The sequence below is a fragment of the Aureobasidium namibiae genome, assembly GCF_000721765.1.
Source record: "Aureobasidium namibiae CBS 147.97 unplaced genomic scaffold scaffold_7, whole genome shotgun sequence".
Taxonomy (NCBI): Eukaryota; Fungi; Ascomycota; class Dothideomycetes; order Dothideales; family Saccotheciaceae; genus Aureobasidium; species Aureobasidium namibiae.
Genome location: NW_013581202.1, coordinates 734,500 through 751,836, shown reverse-complemented (window position 1 = coordinate 751,836; position 17,337 = coordinate 734,500). Strand labels below are relative to the sequence as shown.

General features: G+C 52.1%; 8 protein-coding genes across 8 annotated transcripts; 4 read left to right on the top strand and 4 right to left on the bottom strand.

Annotated features, from left to right (window-relative positions):
• Positions 1–178: 178 nt before the first annotated feature.
• Positions 179–2,160, bottom strand: M436DRAFT_45727 (external NADH-ubiquinone oxidoreductase-like protein; the record flags this gene model as incomplete). Its single annotated transcript, XM_013572629.1, has 5 exons — positions 179–252; positions 369–1,062; positions 1,118–1,395; positions 1,450–1,788; positions 1,851–2,160. The coding sequence occupies 5 exons, from the start codon at positions 2,158–2,160 to the stop codon at positions 179–181; spliced, it is 1,695 nt and encodes a 564-aa protein (XP_013428083.1).
• A 1,038-nt stretch (positions 2,161–3,198) lies between these two features.
• On the top strand, positions 3,199–4,410 carry M436DRAFT_44915 (uncharacterized protein; the record flags this gene model as incomplete). Its single annotated transcript, XM_013572486.1, has 1 exon — positions 3,199–4,410. The coding sequence occupies one exon, from the start codon at positions 3,199–3,201 to the stop codon at positions 4,408–4,410; it is 1,212 nt and encodes a 403-aa protein (XP_013427940.1).
• A 904-nt stretch (positions 4,411–5,314) lies between these two features.
• M436DRAFT_81362 (Clavaminate synthase-like protein) lies at positions 5,315–6,562 on the top strand (the record flags this gene model as incomplete). The annotated part of the gene is made up of 5 exons (XM_013572841.1): positions 5,315–5,479; positions 5,532–5,642; positions 5,705–5,721; positions 5,772–6,051; positions 6,128–6,562. 5 exons carry the CDS (start codon positions 5,315–5,317, stop codon positions 6,560–6,562), a joined length of 1,008 nt encoding a protein of 335 aa, XP_013428295.1.
• A 305-nt stretch (positions 6,563–6,867) lies between these two features.
• Positions 6,868–8,361, bottom strand: M436DRAFT_72339 (DOT1-domain-containing protein; the record flags this gene model as incomplete). Its single annotated transcript, XM_013572760.1, has 1 exon — positions 6,868–8,361. The coding sequence occupies one exon, from the start codon at positions 8,359–8,361 to the stop codon at positions 6,868–6,870; it is 1,494 nt and encodes a 497-aa protein (XP_013428214.1).
• A 586-nt stretch (positions 8,362–8,947) lies between these two features.
• On the top strand, positions 8,948–9,783 carry M436DRAFT_44638 (DUF1264-domain-containing protein; the record flags this gene model as incomplete). The annotated part of the gene is made up of 3 exons (XM_013572432.1): positions 8,948–9,149; positions 9,198–9,635; positions 9,683–9,783. The coding sequence occupies 3 exons, from the start codon at positions 8,948–8,950 to the stop codon at positions 9,781–9,783; spliced, it is 741 nt and encodes a 246-aa protein (XP_013427886.1).
• Positions 9,784–10,104: 321 nt separating this feature from the next.
• On the bottom strand, positions 10,105–10,872 carry M436DRAFT_23458 (uncharacterized protein; the record flags this gene model as incomplete). Its single annotated transcript, XM_013572401.1, has 4 exons — positions 10,105–10,334; positions 10,389–10,564; positions 10,626–10,708; positions 10,765–10,872. Coding segments are annotated over 4 exons (597 nt in total), but the record flags the coding sequence as incomplete, so codon positions are not given.
• Positions 10,873–11,915: 1,043 nt separating this feature from the next.
• M436DRAFT_45301 (uncharacterized protein) lies at positions 11,916–14,303 on the bottom strand (the record flags this gene model as incomplete). Its single annotated transcript, XM_013572555.1, has 4 exons — positions 11,916–12,245; positions 12,297–12,364; positions 12,419–13,331; positions 14,145–14,303. 4 exons carry the CDS (start codon positions 14,301–14,303, stop codon positions 11,916–11,918), a joined length of 1,470 nt encoding a protein of 489 aa, XP_013428009.1.
• A 731-nt stretch (positions 14,304–15,034) lies between these two features.
• Positions 15,035–17,211, top strand: M436DRAFT_81356 (acetoacetate-CoA ligase; the record flags this gene model as incomplete). Its single annotated transcript, XM_013572840.1, has 3 exons — positions 15,035–15,283; positions 15,338–16,445; positions 16,499–17,211. 3 exons carry the CDS (start codon positions 15,035–15,037, stop codon positions 17,209–17,211), a joined length of 2,070 nt encoding a protein of 689 aa, XP_013428294.1.
• Positions 17,212–17,337: the final 126 nt, after the last annotated feature.

The following is a 17,337-nucleotide window of genomic DNA, read 5'->3' as shown; positions in this document are numbered from 1 at the left end:
GAAAAAGGAAAATGGTTTCGTTGTTTGTTGTGGTTGTGGTTCTGGTTGTTTCTTCTTCCCCCCTCCTCGTGCTGCCCCGTCGATCCTTGGTCGATGCGATGTGGGGGCATCAGCTGAGTGTCATCCGAGAGATGCAGCTGGAAGTCGGCGAAGGGAAGAAGGAAGACGACCTGGGCGCTTATTCGCGGGACACGTCACGGCCAAAGGTCTTTGCCTTGATCCAGTCCATCAGGACAAGGACACGGTTGCGAGCTGTTTTTCAGTATCGTCAGCTTGGTGCTCTCTTTGCGTTTTGACTTTTTGGCCTTCTTCCATGCGATGCTAATCTTGATCACAGGAGCCGGGAATCTCAAAAGAGAATAACTTACTGCTGAAGCACATGCTGAGGTAGGCGCTGCGCCAGAAGAAGTAGGTGACAGTACCACCGGTGGCAATGTTACCAGTCAACCACGAGATATCGGCAACGGCCTTCTCGCTACCAATGTATGCGAGCGAACCCTGGTGAGAGTACTCGAAAGGACCCATCGAGTTGACGCGACGCAGACGCTTCTGGAGGTCCTTGATGTTGCCGAAAATCTGGTCACGGGCGTCCTTATTGGTGGCGGTCTCCTGAGCGTTGGACAGGTTCTTCAGCTCGGTCTCAATCTCCTCGGTCTTGGCCATCTGGTTGAAGAGGCGGGCGAGGAAAGCACCCTCCTGGGCGGCAACCTGAGCAGTCGGGGCGTAGTTGGCAACAGCACAGTCACCAACGGCCCAGATGTTCTCGGCGCCCTTGACAACCAGGTACTCGTTAACGTTCAAACCACGGCGGGCATCGGCCTGGGCGGGGATCTGCGACATCAAATCCTTGACAACGGGACGGACAGCGTTACCGGTGGCCCAGACAAGCAAACCGTAGGGAATCTTCTCCAGGACCTTCTTGCCGTCTGCACCAACATACTCGGCCTCAATGTACTCCTTGGTCACGTTCTTCACCATGGTTTTTGTGCGGATATCAATAGTCTCCTCCTTGAAGGTTTGCTCGGTGTAGTCAATCAACTGCTTGGAGAACATAGGAAGAACCTGCAGCGCGTGTCAGCAGATCTTCCAGAGGTCAATTGGATACTGGACAACTTACGCTGGGAAGGGCCTCGACAAGAGTGACACGGAACTCATCGGCGATTTCGGGCATCCAGGTCTTGAGGTCGTTCTCGAAGAAATCCTGGAGTTCACCAGCGAACTCGACACCAGTAGGGCCACCACCGACGACAACCATGTGCAAAAGACGCTTGCGCTCCTCGGGGCTCTGATCCTTGAAAGTGGCGGTTTCACAGCAGTCCATGATACGCTTACGGATACGTTGAGCATCAGCAACCTCCTTCAGGAAGCAAGAGTGCTCGCGGACACCAGGAATACCTGTTCAAAACATGTTAGCAGCGCCCTTGATCTTGTGCCTCGACATGGACGTACCGAAAGTAGCGTTCTCAGCGCCGACACCGACGACGAGCATATCGAAATGGATTTCAGTCGAAGAAGTAGCACCCTTGACCTCGGAGTCGTCGTTGACGTAAACGACCTTCTTTTCGTAGTCAATCTTTGTGGCTTCGGCTTCGTAGAACTTGACGGAGGCTTTCTTGTGGCGGAGGAAGTTGCGAACAGGCTCCATGATGGAGCGGTGCTCGATGGTACCGGTTGTGCAAGAGGGCAAGAGAGGAGTGAACAGGAAGTAGTTGCGAGGCGAGACGACGACGACGTTGTAGTTTTCGGTGTCGAGCTTCTTGAGAAGGGAGACGGCACCCCAACCAGTACCTGGTGGCTGCTATCAGCTCAGAGTCCAATGCTGCCATGTGGCACGCTCTCAGGACACATACCGAGAATAACGAGGGTCTTCTTGGTCGGGTCGGGCTCGGCCTGGTCACCAGGGTTCTTCATTTCGTAGATGCCGTAGGCAGTGTAGGCGAGACCAGCAATGGCGGACAGGTAGGTGGCCCTCCATGCCCAGCGGAAGTAGCGGAAGCCGCTCTTCTTGGGCTTGACGGCATCAGCGTAGGAGCGTCTGAAAGACTGGCGCAAGTTGTGCTGGGCCAGGCTGGCACGAGGCGAAGGCTGGACACGCGATGCGAAGCTTTGCGAGTTGGCGGTCGCAAAGGTGCGCTTGTTAGCACCAATTGCAGCGCGCATCGAGGCGACTACGGGCCTCATAGCTGATGCGGCAGCCATCAGAGGGGAGATTGGGGTGGTGAGAGGGGGGGTGGGAGTGGTTGAGCGGAGAGAAGGTTGTGCTCAAGCGTCCAATAATAACAAAAACCAGCGGCCGATAAGCAGCACCAGCTTCGACTCGCAACTTTTTTGCCCTTGGATGAGCTAACCTTAAATCCCGTCACCGAAAACGCTTGGGCCTTGTCGTGAACGAACAACTCAGATCTGCCTTTCTGCCGCTCAGATGCTGCATACCTGCTTTCTGCTGGCCGTCAACGTGTATATATATACTCATCTCCTTGCTCGAGATACTATCTATGCTCTCGAAAATGTAGCCACGCTGTCACGCTTGCATGATCGATCCTCTTGACCGAAACGCCTTGCGCCTGCCCGAAGCCTGCTTTCTTTTTTGCTGACCACGAGCCCTGTGCCCTTACATCCGAGTCCATCAGAAACACCCCTCGACGGTCGGACGGTTCAGTTGAATTGTATCGTTAGCCAAGTCTTGTGCGCCGAACAGTCAACCATTCTGCAATCGGAGTTGAACTCACTTGACCCGACACAATTGCAATTGCGAGATCGCTCTGCGCCATTTGCATGTGCGGGCCCTTGACGTTCCCGCAATCGTTTTCCAACAACTATAAGCGCATGAAATGCACATTCTCTAATGAATCCCGGCACAAGGAGACACTTGCAGCAGTTCGCCAACCTGATTCAGGAGTTCTTCGGCATCTGGTAATTCTAGCATATTGACAGATCGCCGCAGACAACATCGCGAACTGTCTCGTGAGAGGTCTCAGTAAAGTACGGCAAAGAGAAGTTCCATTATTTAAACGGGTCGGGCTTTGAGATCGATGAAGCAGAGCCTCGGGGTGCTCGTTTCAACATGTGGCTGGCCTTCCAATCGGCGAGTCGGCCCTTTCGCTCTTGCGGTTCCGGCGGAAGCAACGAACCACCAAGACTGCCGTGTTGCCAAACGTCTGCAACAACACGACATGCATTCGATCCATCTATCTTGGAATGGCTTATCTACGACTACCCCCAGAGCTTCTGCTCATGGTCATGAGGCAAGTCGATCATGGCGAACGGTATTCCGCCGCACAGAAGTCGCTTCGTAATGCTATATTGGTGAACCACGAATGGGCTGAAGCCGGCACCGATATACTATGGAAATCTCCAACAGCAACAGCATTGGCTGCTGTGTCGCCAGACCGAAGACAATACTACGCGAACAAAATATCCGATCTCTGTTTCGAAGACGTAGAGGAGGGTGTACATCATGCGACGTTCAAGGGTCTGAGTTTTCCACGCCTAAAGACTGTCTACATCGAGAGAGTTAAGCTTAAGAAACATGCAAAGTTATACTTGACCCAGTATATGCAACCGCAGTTGAGGACATTCTATTTCATGGGAGGTGGTCTTTGCGAGAACGCACTCACGACCCTAGCATCAAACTGTCCTGCACTCGAAGAGTTGACTCTTGACGACTCGATCGACGCCTCCAACCACGTCCGCCATCTCAAGTTCTTGAAAGATTGCAAATCTCTGGAGGTCATTTGTCTTGGCTACGGTTGGAGTGAACTCATAACGCCGGAGCTATTTGCAGGGTTGGTCGGTCATGAGAGACTGGAAAAGCTGGACATCAGACCCCTGGTAGAAGACTACACAATACAGGAAGCTCTAAGCATGACTTCCAACCCTTTCTGCAACCTTCACAATCTCCACCTGAGATTGGAGTCACAATCTGTCGCACGTATTGCTTCTATTGCTCCATCCTTGGCGATACTGTTCTTGATCATCGAGGACTCTGAGCACGATGCACTAGCAAGCCTCGAACCGCTGTCGAATATGATACACCTCGAGCTGACATTCCTGGATGACACTGAGCTATCTCCACAAGGTTTCCGTGCTCTGGAAAACATGAAAGGACTCGAGAATCTCCTGATAGAATCGAGGGGAGCACTAATTGATGCAATTTGGATGGACGATCATCTTTTCGCTGAGTTCATGTCGAATCTACCGAACTTGACCAACCTCGACTTTAAGTTGGACAGTGTCATTACCGCCGAAGCACTCACTTCCCTTGCTAAATCTCATCCGACTATGGACAGCCTTGATATCTTTGGCGAATTCGATCTTAGTGATTGGGCAAGGCTGACTCAACCTCTGTTCCCTAATTTGCTAAGGCTTGTCCTTGAGAGACCACTTTTCGAAGGCCGCACGAGAAGGTAAGCACCAGATCTCCTTCACGTCCATCCAGTGCTAAACTACTGCAGGGCTTCAAGTGCCACACCAAACCAGCGGGCTTCGCAGATCGCAAGTCTCCTAATTCGCCATTGCCCGAGGCTCGAGCAGCTTTGCTTCCATGCTTATGAATATGATGAGCTCGCTCAGCTTGTTATCGATGCCGTCGGGGCCAGGATTGATGGTCACTTCCACGAATCATTGTCGACCTGGTTTCGATCTTTCGAACAATCATCCTTCATAAAGTTCCATCCTAGCGAGACCAGAATGTACCCCGAGGACTGGTAAGGAGCAATGTTTGCGCATTCTGCTAGATCTTAGCCTTGTCAAGTGGTGGATGCCTGAACATCAATCAACCACAGCTTGACCCCAAAGTGATCAGTCGTTGGTTACGTATTCTTAACAGACAGCGAGGCCTTTGATATGTGATTGTGTGGTCACAGTGAAGAAGTTTCAAGACTCGAACGGAACGGAGACCGATTAGCTCGAGTGCTCACCAGTAGTCGTTGACTCGGAGCTAATCACTATATCGGGTATATTCTGTCCCTTAAAATCATACTGCTAGATCATACATAAATCCAGAACGAAATAACGTTGACAGAGATATGTTATGTCCTCTCACTTCTGATTCAAGCTTTAGTGAAAATAGTCACGTCTTACAGCGCCATGATGTAGATGCGCCGTACAGACGTCTAGAAATGCATTACTTGCAATCTCGAATCTCGAATAGTGTACCAGATTATGCTATAAAAATCACTTATGATATACGTTGTGTTACACGAGAGATGATGGACGATGAAGATATCGGGGCTCGCCGGAAGGAGCGAGATGCGCGCAACTTACCCAACAACTGCACTTTTACCATCACTTCGTCAAGACAGCAGCCACAACCATGGCAAAACCATCAGCACAGATTCCCGTCATCGACATATCGCCAGCGAATGCTCATGCTGCGACACAGCTCCTCGATGCAGCGGCCAATAATGGCTTCGTGTTTATCGAGAACAACGCAGCTGCGGCCATGCCTCCGACCGCCGTCGGAAACATGTTTGACTTGGTAGGCATAGCAGAGATTCAGGGTAAGGATGGACCTCTGATAACATGAACAGAGTAAACAATTCTTCCAAAGTCCGATCGAGAACAAACAAGAATGCCCCACGCAGAATAATAGAGGATGGGTGTCTATGCAGCAGGAAACGCTCGATCCTGGTAACCAAAAGGTAAAGCCTTGAAGTCTCTCACATATATCGTGAAATAAACAACCACTAACTTTTGCGCCCAGAGAGGCGATTTCAAAGAGTATGTACAACCCTATCTCACTACCCCTACCACACTGACACATCACCCAGAGCCTTCAACCTCGGTGAATTCAGCGGCAGCACACCTAATCAGCCCCTCCCCGAACCTCTTTCCACACACGTCGACACGGTGGCAGGTTTCTCCCATTCCTGTCATGCTCTGTGCAACAAACTACTCCAACTGTTCGCTGAAGCTCTGGAGATACCTTCTGATTGGTTTAGCTCGAGACATGATCAGAGTAAGGGTGCTTCGGGGAGTATTATGAGACTGCTGTATTATCCCTCTGTTCCGGATAGTTTGGGGCAGGATGAAGATGATATACGTGCTGGTGTAAGTCTTTTTCATCCTTTCTCTCTACCACTCTGGGCTTTTTCGAGAAGTGTTGCTGAAAATGAATGCAAACTAGGCTCACAGTGACTACGGCACCCTAACCCTCCTCTTCCAACTGCCCGGCCAGCCAGGCTTGGAGATAAAAACTCCTGCTGGAACATGGGAAAGTGTGCCCGTGGATCCTCACGGCACACTCTCCACTGATCCATCAAAGCCTTTGCCAATCCTAGTAAACATCGGCGATTTACTCGCTTATTGGACTAATGGACTATTAAAGTCTACAGTCCACAGAGTCATTTTCCCCAAAGATGCGAAAAGGGGAGGTGAAGATAGGTATTCGATGGCGTATTTCTGCCATCCGCTGGACGATGCAGAGCTCATCCCCGTGCCGAGTAAGAGGGTAGAGCAATACGAAGGTGGTGTTGAGGGCGTGAAGAAGGGTGGAAAGACATTGACGGCAAAGGATCACCTGCTGGAGCGTTTGGCAGCAACCTATGGCACGAAAGCTTGAGGGACGGACAAACGAGTGTATATAGACATTCGCTCGCAGACGCTATGCAAGAGACATTGCGGTAACGACAGGCGAAACAGACTACGCGACGAAAGCTCTATGTATGATGGCCAAAAGACAGATCAGCGCCTCTGCCTCCCAGACACAGCTCAACACTGCCATTCCATCCGAAACAGAAAACCCAAAAACGAAAAATCTCAGAAGTGGGGGGGTATCTTTATGCTAACTTAGGAAAGAAAACGCCATGATTTTTTGACAAAGGAAAAATCTCAAATTTTTCTCTTCGCGTGCTCGTGTTGAACCCTCTAGCTTCTTCGAGGTCTTGATGTGTTTTCGTCAATGTACTGTTGAAGGCGCTCGGGTGACTTGCGCACAATATGGTACTCGCCAGGGGCATCAGTCCAGCTCACGCACTTGGAGTAGAAAGGCAATTTGCGCTCGTCGACAAGAAGGTGGCGAGGATCGTATTGGTTGCGATCGCTGATCTCGTAGCCTTCTTGCTTGAAAGGTTTGAGACTGATGATGCGGCATCCGTCTTTGAGGTCCAGGAAGCGGTCCATGATCTTGCTGTTGAGGTCTGGGCTGAAGGCTTGGTTGTTGACGAGGACAACGTCGGCACGCTTGAGAGCTAGGCCGATCTTGTCGTTTGCTAGGAAGTCGCCTTTGAGTAGATGTACCTTGCCGACTGACAATCCCCACATGCGCGCGCGAGCAGGGAACTCTTTGGCTTGCAGGTCGGCGAGCTTGCAAGGGTTGTCCATGACTTCGCAGCCCCAGCTCTCGCAACCGATCTCGAGAGCGGCCTGCAAACAAACATTGCCGACGCCAGAACCCAGATCGACAAAGACCTGGTCAGACTTGAGATCGGCCACGCCCAACATTTCCGAGACAAGGGGCGGCAGCAGTTCTCCATATACGTTGTCGGTGCCATTCTGATAAGCCTTGAGGCTGTCGACTTGGGGCGAGACGGTACGGGTGTAGATCTGGTCGAGGATACGCTGGATCCATTCAAGAGTCATGCTATGCTTTGTGGACAGCTCCTGACTGATTGTTCCGTCTCTTCTAGCCTTGACGATCATAGTGTTGAAATCCTGAATTGTGCCCATGTAGTCCTCCTTTGAGCCTTTGCTGGCTGCACGGAGTAGGCGGCGCTCAAAGCCGTTCTCATCGTCAAGGTATTTCTGAGCCAAGTTCTCGGGGAAGTAGTTCTGGCAGATGAATTTGACAGTTTCTCGGATATCGTCTAGAGGTTGGTAGTCCTGCTGCACGCCGTTCTTGACCAGGGTGAACTTTTCAGGTATTGACAGTCCAGGGTATTGCAGCTTGACTACGGTGGGTGAGTCTCCCGGGAAGACGGATCTGTACGACTTTGCGACATCACCAGTGACCAGGGAGGCGCCGGATATGTAGTCGAAGCGGCCTTCATCCTTGCGCAGCCTTGAGTCCTCGAGCTTGCGGTTGGGGTCTTCGGAAGTGGCACGAGACTTGATGCGCTTCCTTGTGTCGAGCGAAGAGGCGCTACTCTCTACACCGCTGTCATCGTCGTCGTCGCTGAAGAGTTGTGTAGGCGTCGAGGCCTTGCGCTTGACGACTCTTCTAACCCTCTCTTTCGGTTCCTTCAAGGCTGGTAGGCGATCTCGTGCGGCGGCGGACTGCTGCGAGGGGCGTTTGGGGAGAGGCGAAGGTCTCGACGGGGGAGCAGCAGGTTTTGCGATCCTCCTGACAGGTACCGAGACGGAAACGGTTTTCGTTTTGATGACGGGCTTGTTTTTGGGAACGGCGGTGCCGAAGAAGTTCATGCTGGTCGATGTAAAAGAAAGTGGAGGAAGTATGCAGCGAGCGCGAGGGCGGGAAGAATGTGGGTGTCGACAGTAGTGAGGGAGGGGGAGCAGGGGGGGATGAGCGGGCGTTTGTGCGTGGTAGGGAAAGATGGACGCACCAAACAAAGAAAGCTTTGCCCCAGACGCAGGCGCAGACGCAGACGCGGCGAACTCCCGCCAAACTCCCGCCTGTCGCGTGCCTGCCGATAAAGTGCTTTGCCCGTCCGTGCCCCCATGCTTCCTTCTCCTTCCACCTGCCCGCCATCACTGTTTACTCTGACCTGCATTACACCACATGGCTATTGCTGCAGGGCTAGACATGGACCTCTGATCGTAGATATGCCTTGACAGATCTCGAGGTCTATCCCTCGATACGTTGGCAATTGAGGTACTGATCGAAGAATGTCGTAGATTCGCAAGACTTGAAACGTCATAGTGCGCTGCTGTGTGCTGGATAGCTCTTTCCTCGATATAAGTATTCTTGTCTGCCACTTTCTCTTCCCTTTCTTCCAGTACATCTCAAGCAAACCCATCACAAGAAACAATACATGACCAGCTATCCATAATGGACCACATTCCCACTACCAACGAGGCCAAGGGCGAGCCCGAGTCCATCACAAACAAGATCCTGGAAACCGGAGCTGCCGCTACACAGAACTTCGCCCCACCCAAGCGTGTCTGCGCTCATCTCAATGCCTTCCACGCATACGCCAACGATCCTACTCGTTGCGTCGAGACCAACCACTACTGTGCTCACTTGAACGATGGTATACCTGCTCTCCCTGCCATCTCGACACCCCACTAACCTCATCCAGAGGTCCGACAATGCCTTCTCTACGACTCGCCTGAGTCAAATGCTCGTCTCATCGGCATCGAATACATGATCAGCACCCGCCTCTACGAGACCCTGGAACCCGAAGAGCGCAAATACTGGCACTCGCACGTCTTCGAAGTAAAGTCTGGCATGCTGCTCATGCCCCGCCCCGCTGGCGTCCCCGCAGCTGTCTGGGAAGTCGCAGAGAACAAAGAGATGGAAGAGGTTGTCACACTCTACGGCAAGATCTTTCACTTGTGGCAGACAGACAAGGGTCACAAGCTTCCGCTGGGCGAGCCTCAGCTCATGACTAGCTATACCGACTATGATCAGTTTGACTTCGACCAGAAGGTTGGGGACAGAGACAGAAGGTTTGGTGAAGACCACCGTCACAAGCGTGAGGTCAGAGAGTACATCAAGGAGCCCACCATCCATCAAGGTCTGTTTACTCGTTCAATAGCCATGAATACAGCTGACATACCGCAGACGCGGATGCCGCTTGGCAGAATGGAAACAACAAGCAGCTCAAGAAGGATGGTGCCATGACCCACCCCTCTGTCATGCAGGACAGCCACAGTGCTGCTTAGGATGCAGTCTATCCATGTTCCTGCAACTAACGAACGTCACGAATCACTTTTGGCAAAATGCGAGACATGATGTTGTTTTGCTAGCAAGTCTGACTGACTTGACGGCTCAATCCTATGAGCCTTTCTCTACTGTCACCATAGCTCATGTATCGTACATAGCTCGACATCAGTGACGAATCCGTCACAACGAGTCCAACCATTTCTTGTATGTGTTTTGCCACTTCAAAGCTCCTTCTGTTGCTGCCTCAAGGTTCTTTGCAGAGGTGGAATCGTCAGTCTTGCATCTGAGCTTTTGATGGTGAAACGGAAGCTTACCGTGGACACACAGACGGCAGGCGAAGTCATCAACAAGCCAGTAAAGTACACCACCAGAGGAATATGCTTTGCAAACACCAGAGTGTGTTTATCGATACGCATGAACGCCAATGGATTTTCAAGAACCTGGCCACCAAGACCGCGCAGCAAACGATGATCAGCAGTGCAAAAGGCAGGGTCCTGAAAGATAAGTTTAGGAACGCTGCTGCATTTGTGATTCTGAGCCTGTTCTTTGACTATTGGTGTCCAACATCAGTCCAATAAATACTCTGTGTGTAGGTAAAACTCACCGAGTTCGAAGATGGCGAGGATAAACGTCATCTCCCACTGCCAGAAGAGATGGTCGCTGGTCAAGTTGAACATGCTAGCGGAACCGAGGACGATCATCTTGTCGATGGTGTGTTGTTGAATGGCATGGTGCACTTGGCCGCGAGCACCGCTCCAATTGACTGATGTCAAGCAGTCCCTGGTGAAAACAGGACTCCGTCAGTATCCTAGATTGTTGGAAGAGTCGATGGAGATCTTACTGCTTGAGAGCATCAAGGTGGTTCTTGAAGTCTTCTGTGACCTTGCCAGGGATCTTCTCGCAGGGTGGTAAGTCGTCGACTGTCTCTCCCATCAGCACTCAGATGTAAACAATCGTTGTGGAAAAAACCTACCATGGACCTTTCGAGATTCAATGTTCTCCTTGTCCGTCTCGGTGAAGTATTCGTGTCTAGTGGTGTAGGGTGTCATACCAAACGAACGGAGCCATGACTCTCTGTCAGCAATGCTCTGAGCATCACTATCTTCAATGTGGCCATCGTCCTCAAGGTCAGCCATCCTGATGTTCTCCAGACTGTAGAGATTCGAGTGTTGGAATGGAAAGGTTTGAGTTCCACAGCGAGGTTGATGAAGCGAGTAAAGGGTTGGTCGAGAGAAGATGGAGTTTGCGGAAGGCAATGTCGTCTTAAACCGCGCGGGTGCCTGATGTTTGTGTTGCGTTTGCCGGGACTGAGATTGATCGTCACGGCGACAGACAGTAGAGCCAGTGCTTGGACTACGTTTGGGCTACAGACCCTGGTCTGCACTGGAAGAGTCAGTACCAAACGGACAGAAAGGGTTATAAGATCGTGCACCGGATGGTGCTTCACACAAATGGCACCAGGATATGCCAGATGGTACCTGCCGTCCTTTGACTAAGATCATGGACCATGCTTCCGTTCTCGGTTTCGATGATTGTTTTTCATACCTATCAATCATCCATGCCTTGATTGTGTGGTTGTGTTTATTCGTACAGTCTCTGCTCTTCTTTGCTACACCCAGTTTGGCTGGTCTCTCTCAACTTATTCTGAATCGATGGCTTAGAGCTCAATGACGAGTTTGTCCATGTCCCAAACGAGGTTTGACGACCACTACAGCTGGCACGCCAAAAGCTATGTGACACCCTGCTATCTGTCCAACTCGTCTGACAATGGAGGACGACGATGCTTGAAAGGTGGTGTGGCAGTGCGCTCAACCGAAAGCAGCGACGCGTTCGGTTTTGCTGCGTCTTCTTTGTTACTATCTGTCACAAAGAGGCTGGTTTGTTCTCTTATGAGTCGAGGATACTGGGGAAGACATGAAAAGGAAGCCGACGATGCTGGACAATATGGATGATTAGCACTGTACGGCAGTTAAACTCTAGGAAGGTGCCTATTGACAAGTATTATAAGATATGCATGCTTGATTAATTTCTTTCTCCACTAATATCACAGCTAGGCTGTATCGGTATTACCTCAATAACCTAATTATGACTTCGATACGGGGCATTGAAATGGGACTCCGTGAAGAATTGCTTAGTAGCGAGGAGGCGGGGGAGCTCCGTAGCCGCCCTGCTGCTGTCCATAACCACCCTGTTGAGGAGGGTAGCCACCTTGCTGCTGGGGAGGAGCACCGTATCCACCTTGCTGCTGTTGGGGAGGGTAACCTTGCTGTTGGCCGTAACCGCCTTGCTGCTGGCCGTAGCCTGAAGGAGCACCAGGAGGTGGGGCGAATTGGTTCTGACCGCCGTAACCGCCTTGCTGAGGAGGAGCACCGTATTGAGGAGCCCCGCCCTGAGGACGGTTTGACTTCTCGTCCTTGGTGTCGTACGAGGGATCGATTGCACCGAGGATCAGCTTGAGGATCTGAGAAGGAGTTAGTCACTTTTCACGGTGTGGTAAGAGTTTGGTGCTTACCCAGAGGTCAGGAGTGAGATCGACAGGGGGGTTAGCGCGTGCCATCTCGGCGGACTCATTCTCGAAGTCTAGATGTTGTTAGCAAATGATTAGCGCCAGATGATGGTGCAGCGAAGACATACTTGAAGTGCAGTCGACCAATTGACCGACAGTAGGGTCGTCGTCGAGCTTGCCAAGGAACTCGCGAGCCTTCTCGTCGTTGCCAACCTGGGCAAATTGGAATGCGACAGCTCCACGGCCGTATTGCGAGCTTTGGGCCTCCTGAACGGCGAAGCGAACAGTGTCAAAGACAGCAGTGGTGGGCTCTCCTGCAGGCTGACCATCCGTGACGGTGATAACCAAGATGGGCTTGCGCATCTGTCTGCTACGGATGGCGGGTACAATAATGCCGTCGACGACCTTCTTGCGAAGCTCAGTGCCCATGGGTGTAAGGCCGCTGAACTTGTGGCCCTGGACGAGCTGCTGGATCTGCTGCTCGTTCTTAATGTGCTCGACCATGTGCTGAGGGGGGTTGTCGTTCATAAAGCGGACAGAGATGCCGTCATCATCGAAGAGGGTAGCGGCGGTTGCGACACGCTCGAGGATAAGCTGGAGATCCTTGATACGCTCGCCGTTCTCCTCAAACTTCATGGAGCCACTGTCGTCAATGTATAGAACAACATCGTACAAGGCCAACTTGACAATGTCGTTGCCGATCTCCTTGTTGATGCGCCACTGCTGGCACAGTCGGTCGACTTGGCTAGAGGCTCTGCTGGCAATCTGATCGATTATGGGCGAGCCAGGAGGGTAGAAGGCCTGGAGGCCCTTCTCTTGGATGGTCTGCTGGAGCGACTGCTTGTATGCCTGGATCTCAGCAGGGCCTGCGGGCTGCGAAAGAGGAGGAGCACCGTAGCCGCCCTGAGGACCGCCTGGCTGCTGTCCAGAATATCCGCCTTGCTGGGGTTGCGAGCCGTAACCACCTTGCTGGGGCTGAGGAGGGTAGCCACCCTGCTGTTGAGGAGGTGCGCCATAGCCGCCTTGCTGTCCCTGTGGGGGCTGGCCCTAGACAAGACTCATGTCAGTAAACGACTCGGGAGAATATACAAGAAACAAAGAAAGCACGATGTCGCAAAGATGTCACGAACATATCCGGGAGGTCCGCCGCCGTATTGCTGCTGTTGTGATCCATATGGTGGCTGGCTTTGTCCGTACGAGGGCTGAGATTGACCATAGGGAGTCTGCTGAGCAGAGCCATAAGGAGGCTGGCTTTGTCCATAGGATGGAGGTTGACTCTGGCCGTAAGGCGCCTGGCCCTGGCCGAAAGGCGCAGGAGATTGTGGAGGCTGACCGAAGGGTGCAGGGGACTGTGGGGGCTGGCCGTATTGGCTTTGGCCATACTGCGGCTGTTGTCCTGGAGGAGGTGGCGGAGGAGGTCTGTTGTAACCTTGAGAGGGAGGCTGGCCGTATGGTGTCTGGGATGATTGATAATCTTGCGAAGAAGACGGGTAGGGGGTCTGTTGTGATTGGCCATAGGGAGCAGGAGAAGAATATGCGCCAGTGTTCTGCTGTCCTTGTGCGGGAGGCTGCGACTGGAAGGGCGAGTTGGCAAAAGGTCGTTGTGGTGGTGGCGGGGGAGCGCCGTAGCCCGAGGCGCCAGGATATGCTTGGTAGCCCGACATGATTCCAGCGAGGATTGCAGTCGTGACAAAGATGCGACAGGTGTTTCAGAGGAGGCAAATAAATAGAGAGAGACTCACTTGAGGCTGGTAGGCTTGGTACTGCGCTTGGCCGGGCTGTTTTTGCACATCAACGTCAGCCGACTGAAGCGTCGTCATCAAAGCTTGGTGGGGCAGGTCGTGTCCAACTCACATAGCCACCTGGCTTTGGTGCTCCTCCTTGCTGTTGCTGCTGGTATGAAGCTGGAGGAGGTGCGCCGCCGTATGCTCCACCGGGCGCGCCGCCCTGAGCTGCTGCGAGCTTGCTTGCCAAACTATACACACGTTTCAGCTCTCTGCTTGTTGTTTCCATGACGTGCTATGCCGCCGCGGGGTACGCGTCCTCGGTCATCTCAGCATCGCAAGACATTGTGCTCACCCCATGTTGCTATTGCGGTACAGAAAAGGCGAGGTCGTTTGTAGGATCGAGATGGAGGTGTGTTCAGAAGATGAACGTGTTTGTGAGCCAAGAAAGAGAGAGGGGAGTGACGAAGGATGCTCTGATCTAATATGTCACGAAAGCCAAGCCTCAGGTGGCAGTGAAAGGCCTCAGCCACAACAGGGCTGTTCTGTATCCGTGCAAACATCGCGCCTGCCTCTCTCGATGCTTCACGGCGCTTACTCGCATCTTTGGGAAAGATCGATCACCGTGTCGATTGCGCCTCCTTGTCTCGGCGGAAATCTGGGAAGCATCAAAGGCTACCTATCATTGGGCATCTCCTCATGTCCAACCATTCTGACTGCTGTCTGGTCACAGAACTGATTGACGTGTTTCGTGTCGCAACTTCTCCCAACTATATGGTCGGGCTTATAGCCTTATAGCCTTATAGCTATACTGCGAGGTACTCAGGGCGCGTTTCAAAGTGATATCTACGGACTCCGTTGCGGCATTCATTCCCGAAATTCGGCTCCAAACCTTCCCCGCGCGGGAGGTATTGGAGAAGGACCCGAGTATATACTTGTCCAGTCTCAACAATTTTATTCCAAAGCTGTCAATTGTGTCTTCTCGCCCTTCAGTTTCTGTGATCAACTATCAATCAAGACATGCCTCACGCAAACACAGACAACGACCCTAATGGCACAAATGGCCAAGGACTCGGATCCGAATTATGGCGACACGCAGCTCCTGAGTCCACTCAGATTTGGAAATTCCTACAAACGGTGAACAAAGACAAAGGCCTCCAATTGAGAGACTACGACGACTTGTACAACTGGAGTATAGATCAAGTCTCTGACTTCTGGGATGCTGTCTGGAAGTTCACTGGTATCAGAGCCTCGGCCCCTTACGACGAAGTAAGTAGATCTGTGGGATGATCGCTGCGCAGGGCACTCGTTGACGCAATTTAGGTGTTGCCAAAAGATGCTCTTATGTTCCCGAGGCCACCTTTCTTCGATGGAGCCAAGTTGAACTTTGCCGAGAATCTATTATTTCCACCACAAGCACCTAGCGCAGACAGTCCGGCCATCATTGCGGCCACAGAAACCGACAGAGAGACCGTGACATGGGCCGAACTACGTGAGAAAGTCCGCTTGTGCCAATCTGGAATGCTTGCAAACAACGTTCAGCCAGGAGACAGAATCGCAGGTTATGTTGCCAACCACACTAATGCTCTTGTCGCCATGTTGGCCGCAACATCTCTTGGAGCCATCTGGACAGCCATCAGTCCGGACACTGGTGTGACTGCAGTTCTGGACCGTCTCACTCAGATCGAGCCCGTTATCTTGTTTGCAGATAACGCCAGCATGTACAATGGCAAGACTCATCCAACCATGCCCAAAGTCCAGGAGATCGGCTCTTCGTTACCCAGCTTACGGGCACTCGTGGTTCTTCCCACGATCCCATCGGTGTCAACACAAATCAACTCGTCATCTCTGGCAGGAATTGCCACTTCGTACGACAGTTTCACCAAGAAAGACGATGCACCACAGGAGATCATCTTCACTCAGCTACCACCTGACCACCCAGTATACATCCTCTATAGCTCCGGCACAACCGGAGCACCAAAGTGTATCGTCCATGGAGCCATCGGTACTTTGATCCAGCACAAGAAGGAGCATATCCTACACTGTGACATTCTGCCTGGGGACAGGCTGTTCTACTTTACGACATGTACTTGGATGATGTGGCATTGGCTGGTATCAGGTCTTGCGAGCGGTGCGACATTGGTCCTCTACGACGGCTCACCGTTCAGATATGTTTCAGAAGGAAAGTCTATTCCCGACGACTTGGCCATGGCAAGATTGATCGACGAATTGAGCATCACACATTTCGGCACCTCGGCCAAGTACCTCTCAGTCCTGGAGCAGAAGTCTGTCATGCCGAGGGAACAGGGTGTATCACTGAAGACAGTCAGAGCAATCTACAGCACTGGTTCTCCTCTCGCGCCCTCGACCTTCCAATACGTCTACAGAGCGTTCGGCTCCGTAAATCTAGGAAGCATCACTGGCGGTACAGGTATGTATTTTCCCTGCTCAAACATATGTTCGAAAGCTGACCTATTCTTCCAGATATCATCTCCCTCTTCGGAGCTCCTTGTCCTTTGACACCCGTCTACACAGGCGAAATACAAGTACTCGGTCTCGGCATGGCCATCCGCGCCTGGGACTACTTAGGCGCCGACGTGACATCCTCAGGCTCAGCCGGCGACCTCGTCTGCACAAAACCCTTCCCCTGCCAGCCCGTCCAATTCTGGGGCCCCACTGGCGAAGCCAAGTACCAAAGCTCCTACTTTGAGACTTTCCCTGGCGTATGGCATCATGGCGATTTCATCCGATTCAACCCCAAGACCGGAGGCTTGTATATGCTTGGACGTAGCGATGGCATTCTCAAGCCCTCGGGTGTGAGGTTTGGAAGTGCAGAGATCTACAACATCTTACTCAAGCATTTTCCTGAACAAGTCGAGGATGCGCTGTGCATTGGCCGCCGCCGCGAGACCGACGATGATGAGACGGTAGTCTTGTTCCTTAAGATGAAGGAAGGAGAAGAGTTCAACACTGAGCTTGTCAAGAGCATACAGAAAGTCATCAGATCAGAACTCAGTGCGCGTCATGTACCTGGCATTGTGGACGAGACGCCGGAGATCCCGGTCACGACGAACGGGAAGAAGATCGAGGCTGCGGTCAAGCAGATCTTGTGTGGTATGAATGTCAAGACGTCGGCTTCAGTGGCTAATGCTGGATGTCTTGATTGGTACAGGGAGTGGTCGAGCGCACACAACTAGGGGAACATAGGAACAGAAGACGCATGACTCGGTGGTTATAGAATAGTGTTCCAGTATAAGGACTTCAGTCAATCTACGCGATCGAGCAAGGCGTGGGTCTCATCTACAAGTGAAGGAAGACCCAAC